The sequence below is a fragment of the Eptatretus burgeri genome, chromosome 5 (assembly GCF_056783735.1).
Source record: "Eptatretus burgeri isolate ZD-2024b chromosome 5, Ebu_testis_v1, whole genome shotgun sequence".
NCBI lineage: Eukaryota > Metazoa > Chordata > Myxini > Myxiniformes > Myxinidae > Eptatretus > Eptatretus burgeri.
This window is the reverse complement of record NC_140965.1, coordinates 97,946,444-97,959,489: the sequence shown is the minus strand read 5'-3', so window position 1 is coordinate 97,959,489 and position 13,046 is coordinate 97,946,444. Positions and strand designations below refer to the sequence as shown.

The 13,046-nt window shown below is 42.3% G+C and overlaps 1 protein-coding gene and 1 long non-coding RNA gene across 11 annotated transcripts in view; one reads left to right on the top strand and one right to left on the bottom strand.

Annotated features, from left to right (window-relative positions):
• Positions 1-13,046, top strand: part of LOC147027028 (uncharacterized) — a 171,142-nt gene that overhangs the window by 114,840 nt on the left and 43,256 nt on the right. For 9 of the 10 annotated variants that reach the window (XM_085883089.1, XM_085883085.1, XM_085883084.1 and 6 more), the window contains 7 exons: positions 7,326-7,424; positions 8,146-8,288; positions 8,455-8,666; positions 8,855-9,062; positions 9,210-9,312; positions 10,830-11,109; positions 12,659-12,781. In XM_085883089.1, coding sequence (XP_085739215.1) covers positions 7,326-7,424; positions 8,146-8,288; positions 8,455-8,666; positions 8,855-9,062; positions 9,210-9,312; positions 10,830-11,109; positions 12,659-12,781 — 1,168 coding nt within the window. The remainder of the gene's footprint in view (positions 1-7,325; positions 7,425-8,145; positions 8,289-8,454; positions 8,667-8,854; positions 9,063-9,209; positions 9,313-10,829; positions 11,110-12,658; positions 12,782-13,046) is intronic. The other variant, XM_085883087.1, reaches the window with a different exon arrangement.
• On the bottom strand, positions 9,171-10,884 carry LOC147027029 (uncharacterized). Its single transcript, XR_015058642.1, has 2 exons — positions 10,747-10,884; positions 9,171-9,271 (listed from the first exon to the last, which is right to left on the bottom strand). It is a non-coding gene; the product is annotated as an uncharacterized LOC147027029 (long non-coding RNA).

Sequence of the window (13,046 nt, the reverse complement as noted above, 5' to 3'; positions counted from 1 at the left end):
TAATTGATTAATCAACAAATCAAAAACGTACACTTTATAGCCAAATCACTTGGTCACCGTCGTGTCCAAATATCAGCTTCCGAGCTCAAAAGGTACCTGAAATATTTCCCAGATGAAAAAGAAAATAAATAAGGAATTAATAAATCGATAATAATTAAGCAATTAATCAATTTATTTATTAATCAAAAAATTAAAAATAATATTTTTGCCAAAGCACATCTTCACTTTTATCTCCAAATTTCAGCTTCCGAGCTCAAAGGATGGCTGAGATATCACCCAGACAAATAAACAAATAAACCAATGTCACCCGCAGGGTGACCCGTATCTTGCCAAAAGGTGACCACGTGTGACTTCTTCAAGGTCACACTGAGGTGAACAGAGCTGCTATCCACCAGGAGCGACTCCTTGAGGAATATCTGCCTACGAGAGATTCCGATGAGAATCGTTCTACAGAGTAACCATGAAAAATATGCTTTTGCCTCATAACGTCATCAAATGACGTCATAATGTCTCAAGCTTGACATATCTAGAAAGCACTCATCGAGGTGTTCAATTTGAGGTACTTCACGATATGGTTCCTAAAACTTGAAAATTTGACCTTGGGGTCAAATATGTTTGACCTGAGGCACTAACCATGAAGGTCAAGGCCAATCGCCACCAAAAATTAATCAGCTGAGCGCCAGACCATGAACTATATTTCAATGAAGTTTGAAGATGATCCGATCAAAATTACTCAAAAAATAAGGGTTTCGTCGACTCCCCTGATTTGCGACAAAGTGACCTTGACCTTCAAAATTTTATGCACTGAAAGGGACCTCTATAGGCCTCTGATATGCGAAGTTACAAAAATTTCCAATGATAACTGTGCTCTGCAGAATTTTTTTATATGTGATTACAGACAAAAAAAAAACAAAAAACATACAAGCTGACTAACATATCTTGCAAAAACTTCGTTTTGGCAAGATAATAAACAAGAAAGAAAACGGGGTAAAAACTGAGTACTCCCTCCCTTCGGCACCTGGCGATGATGTCCTGCATCACCTAGATATGGAATTGGGAAGGAGTGATATACAATAACACCACCTAGTGCAAAACATACAACGGAGCAAATGTGGATGTCATCGAAACCGCAAAATTGACATTGAACTTACTATTCCTGGGTCTACATAGAGGTTCTAACCTTGTATTGGTTCTACCTCTACTTCCAACCCCAGCACTGGCCTTGAGTGGCCACCCAAGGTTAGCAGATGAGCATGCACTTTATCCTTACTCCGGTGCACATACTCCTTATACTCTGAAAAACTGGGAAAGAGGGCAGATGTGCCCGCTAGTAATGAATAATATAACACCACCTTGTTTGTTCACACCTGTTGCCAACAGGTGTGAACATGATATGATACTTGGTAGATACGATACTGTTCACATGAACATGATACTTGGAAGAACGTAAGCTCAACATACTTTGAGTAAAGACAATATGTATAGACTCCAGCCGACTGAGCTTCTATTTTGGATGTATGATGTCACGATCCAATATATGGCTGCACATAAACTGTATTATATGTATACGAGAAGTGTCTGGTGTCACTCCATTCGACTTACTTTTATGCCTGATGTTGTGTTGATGGTTAGGGTGGTGGGCTTGGGATCCTAGAATCCTGAGTTGAAATCCCACTCGGTTGTTAAATTAATACCAGGTGGGGTTGACTCTACCTGTCATCCTTCCAAGGTCGACAAAAATGAGCACCAGCTTGTTGGTACACTGTGTCGGAGTGGTGACCCGTCCAGGATTGTGCCCAAGAGCCAAGGAGACTGCTTAGGCAGCACCAATGCTCTGCACAGAGTATGATCCTAATGGATGAATGGCTGGAGTCATAAGGTGTTGATTTATTAGATTGCTGGCATGCAAGTTGTATGATAGGTCTTGCATTTCTCCCTTTTGGCCTATGTTATGGCGGATGTGAGAGAGAAATATATATATAAGCCCATAATAATTTTTTTTTTTAAATAATGAAATTCCATCAACCTTCCAGGGGATGATTTTCCGAGGAAGAGTCTGAATCTCATCAGATTTTAATCAAGTCCATTGACAGTTTTGGAACTTGCTTCAGTCATATTTTGCTATTGACGGGGCAAATAAGAGACTCTCTGGCATTTTCTTGACAGAAGAAGCATGGATCCCAATAAATGGGTTATTCGTGTCTCACTGATCAACATGGTTCAGTCGTGAGCCACATTGATGAACTCCCATTTCTGTTTCTTTGAAATTTCAAGGATTTGTTGAGAATTCTACTTTCTCTTCAGGAGTTGGTGTCTGCAAAGATGTGAAAAATATAATTACCACATTGGAATTGGTCCATGAGCTGGAGGGCCATTTCTGGCCAATTGGTACCATCTTGAGGGACCAAGGTTTGTTGTGATTTTCTGTTCGGTTGATGTATCTGGAACACAAAAATACACGATGGACATCTGAGTAGAGTAGCTCAAGCATTTTACACAGCTTTATGTGCAGCAGGGGTATATCCACAAAATACACTAATTTTATCATGTTTATGATTTGTTGGTGTCATTACTCAAATGTAAAGGAAATTTAAATCACATCCACATCACAAATCATGTATTTTACTTCCACACTGCAAAATTAGAAGGATACTAAGTTTTGTTAATTAATCTGACAGAGTTTCAAAGATGCTACATGTTCAATTGAATAGCAGAAGAAAACGTATGTATGTTGTGAAGTTCTTGAACAATTTTGAACAGAATGTGCCGCAGAGTTATCTTTAATCCCACAGTGTTGAATAAAGAAAATAGCTATTCGACATAATCATTAAACTGAAACAGGCAATGACAAATAATTTGAGAGATATACATTATGGAGTATCAATTGTCAACGTCACTGTCGTCATCGTCCTCATGATCCACGCTGCCGTCCGACTGTTCATCTTGGACCTTCATGTTCGCACACTCCTGGAGAACACGAGCAGCTGTGCAGCTTCGGCCATTGACCATGCATGTGCATGATGGCAGCCTTCACTCCCGTTTACACTTGCAGGATATAAATTCCAGAACATCAGGAGCTGGGGCACCAGACATCCACTCGATGGCAAGTCCACCATCGTCATTCAATACCCAACCATTACAGTCAAGTGGACTGGAGTTACTTCAACACTGTGGTGCCAAATGGCTGTTTGGTTACATGCTCTGGTAGCATGAAGCTTCAAACAATCCTGACACGGAGGTAGTTGTCCTGACTGGATATCACCATTCTTAGCAAGGAACAACTGAACCCGCATCTCGTTAACTTCTGAACAAATCCTATGTCACTGAAAGCTGTCTGAAACCTTGGATTGTTGATGAGTTTGTCCTGTCACCTTTCCACGGCCACTGAAAGCGCTTACTGTGTCGCAGCCTGTGTAGGAATGCAATCCCAATAAAGCTTTACAGATGTTTCTGCCGAGAGCACTAGCAACTTTTGTTTTGTCAACAAGTCTGGTGCGGGTTGATGATCCACATCGGATGAACAGATTACAGTCAATGTCATCATGAAAAGCCAGACATAGCATCATGACGTCTGTGTCTTCTGAAGCTACTATCACAGAATGGAAACTTGACGATGCATGCTTACAGTGTAGTAGCAAGCGTGTGTCTGCTTCCTCATGAGATGAATGGAGCTCGTCAACTTCAACTACAGCTTCACGGGTGATCTTGGTGCAGATATCCTCACATGTGACATAAAGGACCTTGTCTTTAAGTCATATTCTGTAGGGCTCTGTTCCCCCATTGCTCTGTGACGAATTTGATCCGCTTCGTCTTGCTGATGTCACAAGACAGAAGACGCCTCCATTGGTGTATTCAGTGACCGGGTGCTATGTTTGTGTAGCGGATGTCCATCAGTCGACCTCAGGGCCCTTTCTGCATCTTTTATAGATATCTGTTTGTAGATGTTGAATACTACATCAACCCTGTTGCTACTTGCTGATGTATTCAGTACAGCTGAAAGAAGCATATCAGCCACTTCATCAAAAGTGAGATTCTCCCCTTTCAGCTTCTGTACAATACTCATGCCATCAATGATACACGCTGAGGGGTGTTGGACGTTTTCCGCAGCAGAGACCTTACTTTCAAGCTTTCTGGCAAGGGCTGCTTTGTTGGTTTTCTTCATAGTACCATCACAGTTGGCCAAGGACGAGGGAAGGGGGTCTAGGGAGTGTTTCAGTACATCATTCATGTTCAACATTCTGATGGAAGCTATGAGTATCATCTGTCCAAACAGTTTATTGTCACTTTTGAGGACTTGTTCCTTGTTGGGTAGTTTTCTGCTGATCCTTTTGTGGGCATTATCAAATGTCTTCATCTGCATCTTTGGCAATCTGTCAAAGAATGGTTTTTCTCGTCCTTCAATACGCTGTATTTGATAATCTGTATATGCTGCATCCCCTTTCTTGTGAGCAGTCAAAAGATCATTGGCAACTTTTGGGGACACACTAGCACCAGTTGAGATGCTTATCAGCTCTGAAGGATTTTGACTGAATGGGTTTGTCCAGGTGTCTTCCATCAGATAAACCAAACTGTCAACATCAGTCTCATCCTCGCGCATTCTTGAAGCTGACAAATCTGTGTGAACCATTCTTTTGCTGCAGCTATCATCTATCATCAGCCTCATTTGTTTAAGACAGGTACTTCTATATTCTGCTGTGAGATAGTACCTGCTAAGAGCAGCAGGCTTCAAGCTGAATCCCTTTGTGCCTCCGGCTGTCTGTGTGTCCTTGTTGACTGTTTCTTCAATGGTTTGGTCAACAGAAAGTCTACCAAATGTATTGGTTGCACCTAATTGTCCTGAGAAACCTCCTTCTCGCATGTGCTGATGAACCTCTGGGTGCGTCTCGGAGAGCCTGGTCATTTGACAATAATAGACTGGGAGATACTTGGCATAGTTCAGCCTGTCATATGCAAAGCACCAAGGAATGGTACTTCGGATAGCAGCCAAATGTAGAACCCAGTTTCCTCCCTCAATGCTCGGATAAAGGCCAGGAGAATATCGACCATGTCGACATACGACATCCAGGACTCGGCAAGTTGTCCACCTGCGCTCCGAAGGTAATCGAGGCATTCTAAGAATCGCTGAACGATTATTGAACATGACGGATCTTGCACAGCAGCTTCAAATTCTTCCTATGATGCATCATCATGGAGAGTCTTCAAAATCTCAGTCGTCTTGGTCCTGCATATGATGTTCTGTTACCCTTTTTGCTCTCAAATTTGCCTTGCAGGATTATTTAGCGAAGCATGTTGTAGCCTATAAAATGCTTATCGTTTAACCTACAGTCACATATTATATACCAATGGATAGGAAATTAAGTCCGCTTTCCAATGGTATGTGGGAATATGCTATACGATGTGGAAGAATAAGGATACGTGGCACAAACTGACCACAAACCCTTAAATCTTGTCCGCAAAAGCGCCGTCCGAGCGATTAATGGCCTAAAACAGAAAATTTGAGATAATTAACTTGAGCTACTCCACTGAAAGGTCCATCATGCTATTTTGTTATCTACATTTGTGTCTTCAATCAGTCATATCACTTTTTTCTGGTCCCTCAAGATGGTACCAATTTCCATCTCAGCTCATTGACTAAATCTATGTGTAATGTTTTTGTGTGCACCACTTTGTCTCCAAAGCAAGCCGTTGACTGGGCATCATCGTTCTTTGGCAAATCTGAACTTGTATCAGCCCTCATCCACAGCTTCATTGAGTACTGCCACCATCTTTGGTCTGGTGGTCCTGCCTCACACCTTGCACTTCTTAATTGTGTGGAAACCGAGGCCCTCAAAATCATTGGAATCTCCTACGATGAAGCTGAGTCTCTCTGGGCCTGTTACTCTCACATCGCAAGTAGGTCTGTGGTCTCTTTGTCTTCTATCACCTCCTTTCTGGTCTCGCACCCTCTGTGCTTTCGATGCTCTGTCACCTCCCCACATCCTCCTCCCCTCAACCCCAAATCCTCACTGATCCTGTTATGACAGAAGAAACTGCTGCTAATAATTACAGGTGGTTTCTACGAAATGTCAGTTTGGAAATGTTCACTTCACTTTTTTAATTTACAAAATATTTCATTGTTTATTTTTTAACTCACCTGAAACGTAGTTCTGGGGAGCTTACGGGATGGCACGTCGTCCGTCTATCAGTCTGTCCATCCATCCGTCCCTCTGTCCACAAGTACTTTCAACTTCTCTGAAATCTCATATATGATTTTGATGAAACTTTACAACATCGTTCATCACTGTATATATACGAAAGTTTGTTTATGGCATAAAAAATCGGGCCCTTAGGGGGTCTATGGGAGTTGCCCCTCAAAATAGGTACAGTACTTGCTTTCTTCTCAGAAACGACAAATGCAATTCTGATGAAACTTGACCACAACCTTCATCACCCATGACCTACCAAAGTTTGTTCACGGCATTACAAAAAATCGGGGTCTGAGGGGGTCTACGGTGGAAGTTTATGGGGGGGGGGGTCAAACACGAAGTCAAACACGTAGGGTCGCCCCTACGAAGAGATATTTGCTTCCTTCTCAGAAACTGCACACACAACTCCGATGAAACTTGACGACAACCTTCAGAACCAATGGTGTACCAAAGTTTGTTCATGACATTGGAAAAATCGGGCTCTAAGAGGGTGTATTGGGGGTTGCCCCCCAAAATATGTATTTGCTTCCTTCTCAGAAACTATACACACAATTTTGATGAAACTTGACCACAACCTTCATCACCCATGATCTACCAAAGTTTGTTCATGGCAGGAAAAAAAATCCATAGGTATTTATTTTCTTCTCCATTATATATTTTGTGGGTCATCCTTACGTACAAGTTCTTCCCTGGTTATCTTATCCAGCCACTACCAGGTGAGCTCCCAGGGGTATTGCCCCAATGTTTGTTTATTACTCCCATGTTGGATTATTTAATTATCTCTTGCTTTTTCTTTCATTCTCACTGGCATGTATGGAGTTTTACTCATTTGTTTTACTGGCCTTGTTTTTATCTTGTGTTCTTACTGCAGAAATTTTTAAAAATAAAAAATGACGGAAAATATAGTGAAATAGTTTGATAATCCACATCGTAACCTGCGACCTCCTTTGTTTCCAACATGATCTTTCATAAACTTTTTCCCCCTATTCTTCATATTACAATTGAAATACCATATTTTAATGAAGTCATGCTTTATCTACTCACCTGCTCACCTGTAATGCTTTCGCGTACTCTTGCTTAACATCCATGTAACCATTCATGTGTTGCCCTCTGACCTTGCACCGCTCTCCGGATGCCCAGCACCTTGCACCTGCCACCCTCCCCTCCCACATTGGATGAGGGGGAAAATCTAGCTGCCCCCATCTTGCAGCTGGGCCCCCCAGGAACCACCTTCCTGCGGTATGGGTTTAAAGGGCTAAAGGGATGTTTCTTCATGTCTCATGTTGATATATCTGATGATTTTTCGTTTTACTCTCGCTGACTATCATGAGATGTTCCAAACGTTATATCACGTCATTTATTTCATTGCTTAACCTTCGTTTCTTTCAAGCATTTGGTGTATCATCTGTTTTTCATGCACACCTTGATTGTTGGCACATTTTTACTATCATCTGCCAGATTTCAGGAACTTTGTGTAGTTGTGTTTACAATGAAGCTGTCCATCACATTGTCGTTATCAATGTTACAGTATGACTGCATGATTTCACTTTCACTTTGTACTTGGTCTGTTGTGTTGTTTGCTGTGTCTGACTAGTATGAGGTTTTAATTATTTTTCAATGTGATTTGTGGATTCATCAACTAAAAGTTGACAAGAGTGTTTAACGCCACGGGGAAAGAGGTGCAGATGATGTTTCAAGGGTTTTAGCTTTTCATCAGAGCAGGAAAGGGTGAACGCTCGAAACGTCAGCCACATCTCTCTTCCCATGGTGGTAAACATACTCATCAACTTTCAGTTAATTATAAAAACAAAATTCATCGTTTATCTCGTCCACCTATACAAACCACCACGAGCCTTCACAGAGACTAGCATTCATTTTAATTAATTAGCTTGGCGAATTAAATAAATGCCATATAATCTAGATAATTACAGATGTTGCTGATTGACACTGTCCAACCCAGGCCAGTGGTTTTAGAACTCCCACACTGCGCCAGCCTTAAAGATGGGTCCCGTGAACTGATGATCCTGCGTGGTGAAGAGGGTGGCGGCTGGAAAGAGCACTTGAACGACGCCTCCGATGCAGAGATGGACTCCATTTTGGATGGTAAAGCTGAGAAAGATAATCAATCCTATCTTGTACAACAACTGAACAATTTTATTTACTTCAGCAGTCTTACCTTGATTAAGACTGTGTTGGTACCATATATATTTTTTGTTAACCTTTATTTTGTTGCACAATTTACTGTGGTTCGTCCCTACCTGTTTCTTAGCTCTGGGTTTGGAGAGGAATCCAATGATGGGCCGTGTGGTTCGAGTCGCCGCACGTACTTTGCCGCGCTACATTGCTATCGTGTCACGTTTGGCACAAGAAGGAGGGTTTGTGCCTCCTATGGGGGGGAAGCTGCTGAGTTCCATGGAGAAAAGTGTGTCTGCAGAAATTCCTGAGGGGGCTGTCACAAAACCTGTTCGGCTCGGGCTGCAGGTTTGACTGAACGATATTTCCGTATAAATATGACTGTGAATCTCATAGACACTTTGCCTTACATCAAAAGAGTTTCAATTTGTGAATGATGATGGGAACAGGAAGCCATAAGGCCTAGATTTAGAAAAATATACATGAAGAACCAGATCCTCTAATGAATCTGTTCTTCTCACTGCTTTTTTTTTTAGGTGATGCCAGTCTCTCCTGAACTTGTTCGCTCTCTCGGTGGAAATGACATCTCCTTTGGTCCTGTGGTCACATTGGAGCCTCGCCGAAGGAAATTTCATCGGCCGATCTCACTATCTCTGCCATTGCCTCTGCCTCCTGAAGGGCGTGGTGACACAGAGCGCAGGCCTCCTCAGAAAAAGGATATCCACCTACTCTGTAGCATTGCAGGTGTGCAGTCCTGTTATTTACTCCATTTCCAACTTGCTTCTTTCAGCCATTATAAAAATCCTCAACCTTAATCAAACTTCAAGTTTCACATGTACATTTCATTGTTCGTTTAAAAAAAAAAAAAAACTTGTCCATTGGATGGTGCAGGTGGAAGCATGCCAGCTCAGTGGGAAGACGTCACAGCTACGACTCCACTCCACATGGATGACCTGAAAAAGCAGATTTCCTTCAGTAGCAGCATTTCTGCAAGGTAATACTTGCATTATCTGATTCACTCTGTACCCTGTACCAGTACTGTCTTTTTTGTCAAGATCAGATTCAAAAGCTCAGTTTATGTTAAAACAGGTATAGGTGCTTATGGGGGAGTGGCTTCTTTCTTTTGGATTGAGGACGAAGTTTGGCCCATGATGATCATATCATGAACCATGCTCTATACAGATTGTCTGTACTGCCGAACCTAAGCAGATTATATGGCTCGGGTTACAAACCTGGATGGATCACCACTCCAGGGAAGGAATTTGTAATTTGTTCATGGTGCTGGCGAAAGCTCGCCTGCTCTTCACGAAGGACACCATGTGATCTTTAACATTCACCAGCTAATGCCGGCAGAAGGGACGCCCAGTTGAATGTCCATCCGAGGGACGGCACACATTGATGAAACACCGGAATGACTGTTTATAACTGGGTCGGGATTTGAACAGCTTTGAAGCAAGTGTGCTTACCTCTCGGCCATCCTGCCAGCCCTCCCATCATGCCTGTTCCAGATGCACACGCTCAACAACATGCACCTTTTAAGGTTCTTGTAAACCATCTAATCTCGAGTAAGAACTTTATCCCAAGATGCTGATACACATTGGCTTTTTGGGATTTTTGATGTCCACAACCGAAATGCAGACAGCCAACTTTATGTTCCCATTTGTTGATGGACAGCATGCTTCATGATGCAAAGTTCTGGAATGTTTTCTGTATTTCATAACAGTATCATTATAAGTAAGTAAAGCTCTTCCTTGTGCCCTGAATAAATTATTCATTCCATAATTAATTATTCGTTCATTCACTTTCTGTTAGAGGTTCAGTGGAATTGGCTCAGGTTCAGTAAGCGAAGAGCTCAAAGTGGTTAGAGACCAATCTAAAGTTCCTTTTCAAATGAGGCTTACCCAAAGGTAGCCAAATGCAAGTAGCATTCGCCAGATAACCAAACATTCGTGCGCGAGTATTCATGTCACAGGATATTGAACACTTTGTAGTCACTTCTCTTACAAGCTTACTGAGTACAGCCCTGTTAACAACAAAGTGAAATTATTGAAGTGTTTGCCCTGATACCTTTTATACCATCACATATTGTTTCCTAGTTCTACACTCATGATAGGTCATTATCCTGCCAAACAATCCCAAGAGGCCTTCCTTCTTCACCCAGCTGGGCAGCACTGAACTGCACACTAAAGCTAATAATAAAATAAAAAGGGAGATAACTTCCATGCATTTGATAGCCTTCTAATCGGTTAAATTACACATTGTTTAAAGCTTGGATAATAAAGATGGCCCATGGTTCCAGGGCGGGCTTGCTCTGCGGGCAAAGCACCAGTCAAATATGCTCCAAAATACTTGGTTTATGATACCAACCTGCTGATAAATATTACACCTTTTAGGGCTAGTGTAATATGTGAAACACAATGTTACTTACGTTGTTTTCAGAACTTGTACTTATCCCTCAACAAAGCAGTTCCTGTTTAATAGATTGCTCTCTTTTCTTCCCCTCGATGGCAGATTCTGGCCTGTGCTGGTGTCGGGTCCTGGTGACCCTCTGCCCCTTGCATCACGCCTCTATTCCCAACTGTTGCATGTGCCATACTTGGCACGCTTTGTGTTGCACACACGGGCTCAACCTTCTCCCTCACCTCGGCGGGGATCAGGGCAAGGAGACGGCACGGCAGTACAGTGTGTGTGTCGCACTGAGATGACGGGGCGTGGCCCAGGTGCAGCGGAACTGCTTTCAGGATTGGGGGACGGAGGCCTGACTGAAATGGCTCGAAGCAAAGAAGTGGAGGTACGACATGGTATTGGAGTGCAAGCAGAACTGTCCATCCTTTTATCTGCAGTCCATTTTCCCTCTGCACAAGTGTCTATTTACATGCTGTTTTTATTTCTTACAAGCCATTGATTGCAGAGGAAAATAAAAAAAATCATTATTTTTATAGGGTTTATAATGGCCTTTTTGGGGGGGTGTGCAATATTATTTTCTCTTTATTGAAAAACTGACGATGCAGAAAAAAGACAAATCACAGTTGTGACTGATCCAAATAATTATAGGAGGGTGTCGGGATAAGGTAGCCGAGTGGAGCTGATATATTTTCAAGGGCTGAAATCACCAATCGATGTAGCATTTCTCTCATGCCAAGCAGCGCACCTGAGACGATAGACCCGACTAGCGAGCCCGGGTGGACTAGTTGACCTGTAGTCCGACCTGAGCCGCAAGGTCCGAGAGAATGCCTGCTCCTGTGGATGTACATACCTTGAATGTGTTTCGCCTCCTCGCAATCATCTCACATTTCATCTTCTTGATCCTTTGCAATCTCTTTCTTCTCTTCTGCCACCATTGTGCTTTCATAAGGTGCCAAAGAATAATTGGGATTGTTAGAGGCCAAACAATGGCATCCATCTTGTCAGTTTTTGTTCAAGACTTTCTGAGAAAGGTAAGTATCGACTGAGGTGGCATCACCCACCATTTTTACCCCACGCACGTGATAAGCAAGGTTAAACAATTGGTTCACATCTGCCTGTCCCCACATGTCTACAAACGTTTGTTCATGATCGACGAACAACTTGATTTCAATTGATTGATATATTTTGAACATGAATCGGAAAGACACCTGCAGATTAGCAGTACTTTGGCTTTGAATTTGTCTCGAGGATATCATAAAGGACACAAACAATAGTCATGAAGAACTAATGTAACGCGTTAAATAAGGAGGTGTATAAGACAAGACACTGACTGCATCTACATTGGTAAACTTCCAGATTTTTTTTTTGTTCTACGACCTTTAAAGTCTGTTTTATTTAAATTGAACTATTAGATATACTTTGACAACGTATAACACAAACCACCTTTTCGCCACTTTCAAAACCCTTCTGTTTCGTAGTACTTGGACATGTTAAATAAGGTGGTGTATAAAACACTGCATCAACAGTGCTAAACTTCTGGAAGTTTTTCCATGCGACCTTTAAAGGTATTATTTTATTTAAATTGTATTATATACTTGAACACTGTGCGAGGTAAGGTGTTTCATGAACCCTCTCGTTAGTGTTTGGTTCAGCTGGAATGAATAAAACTTGGTGTAAAAAATATGAAGAAAACTAATTCTGTAAGGCTCACTTGGCTGTGCTTGGATGGGTTTGAGGGTAGATGAGTCGTGTCTGAAACCTGAATCCTATCCAGGCTCCACCTGTTCACTCCATCTTTGCTTTTTACTTGTTCGGGTTCCTTCTTGGTCTTCCGTTTGATCACGACATGTGTTGCATGGTCACAGTATAAATTTGTCTGAGCTGCATCTTCATGACATTGGGACGTTATCAAAAACCGCCACTCCTTGGTACAGGTCTACGCCGGTCGAGCGGTCGGGGTGCACTGCCGTGGAAATCTGGCCATCGTCTCCTCGAAAGTACCTCCAGAGTTCGTATTCCAGCCCTTCCAGCTCAATCGACTTAACTTTGCACTCAGGGTGAGTCCTCTTTTGTACATTGTCTGCTGATGATTGATGCATCCAGCTGTAAAATGCTGATGAATGTACATTGCTGCCTGGGTTTGGATCTCATCTCAGCTATAAACTGTCATCCTTGGGCGTTTCGCAGGTCGGGCGATTTGTCAATAAGTGTGCCTCTGAGGTCGGGCGATTTGTCAATAAGTGTGCCTCTGTCAGATGTTAAACTAGGTGTCCCGTCTGCAGGCATTAGTTGGTGGACATTAAAGATCCCATGGTCATTGGC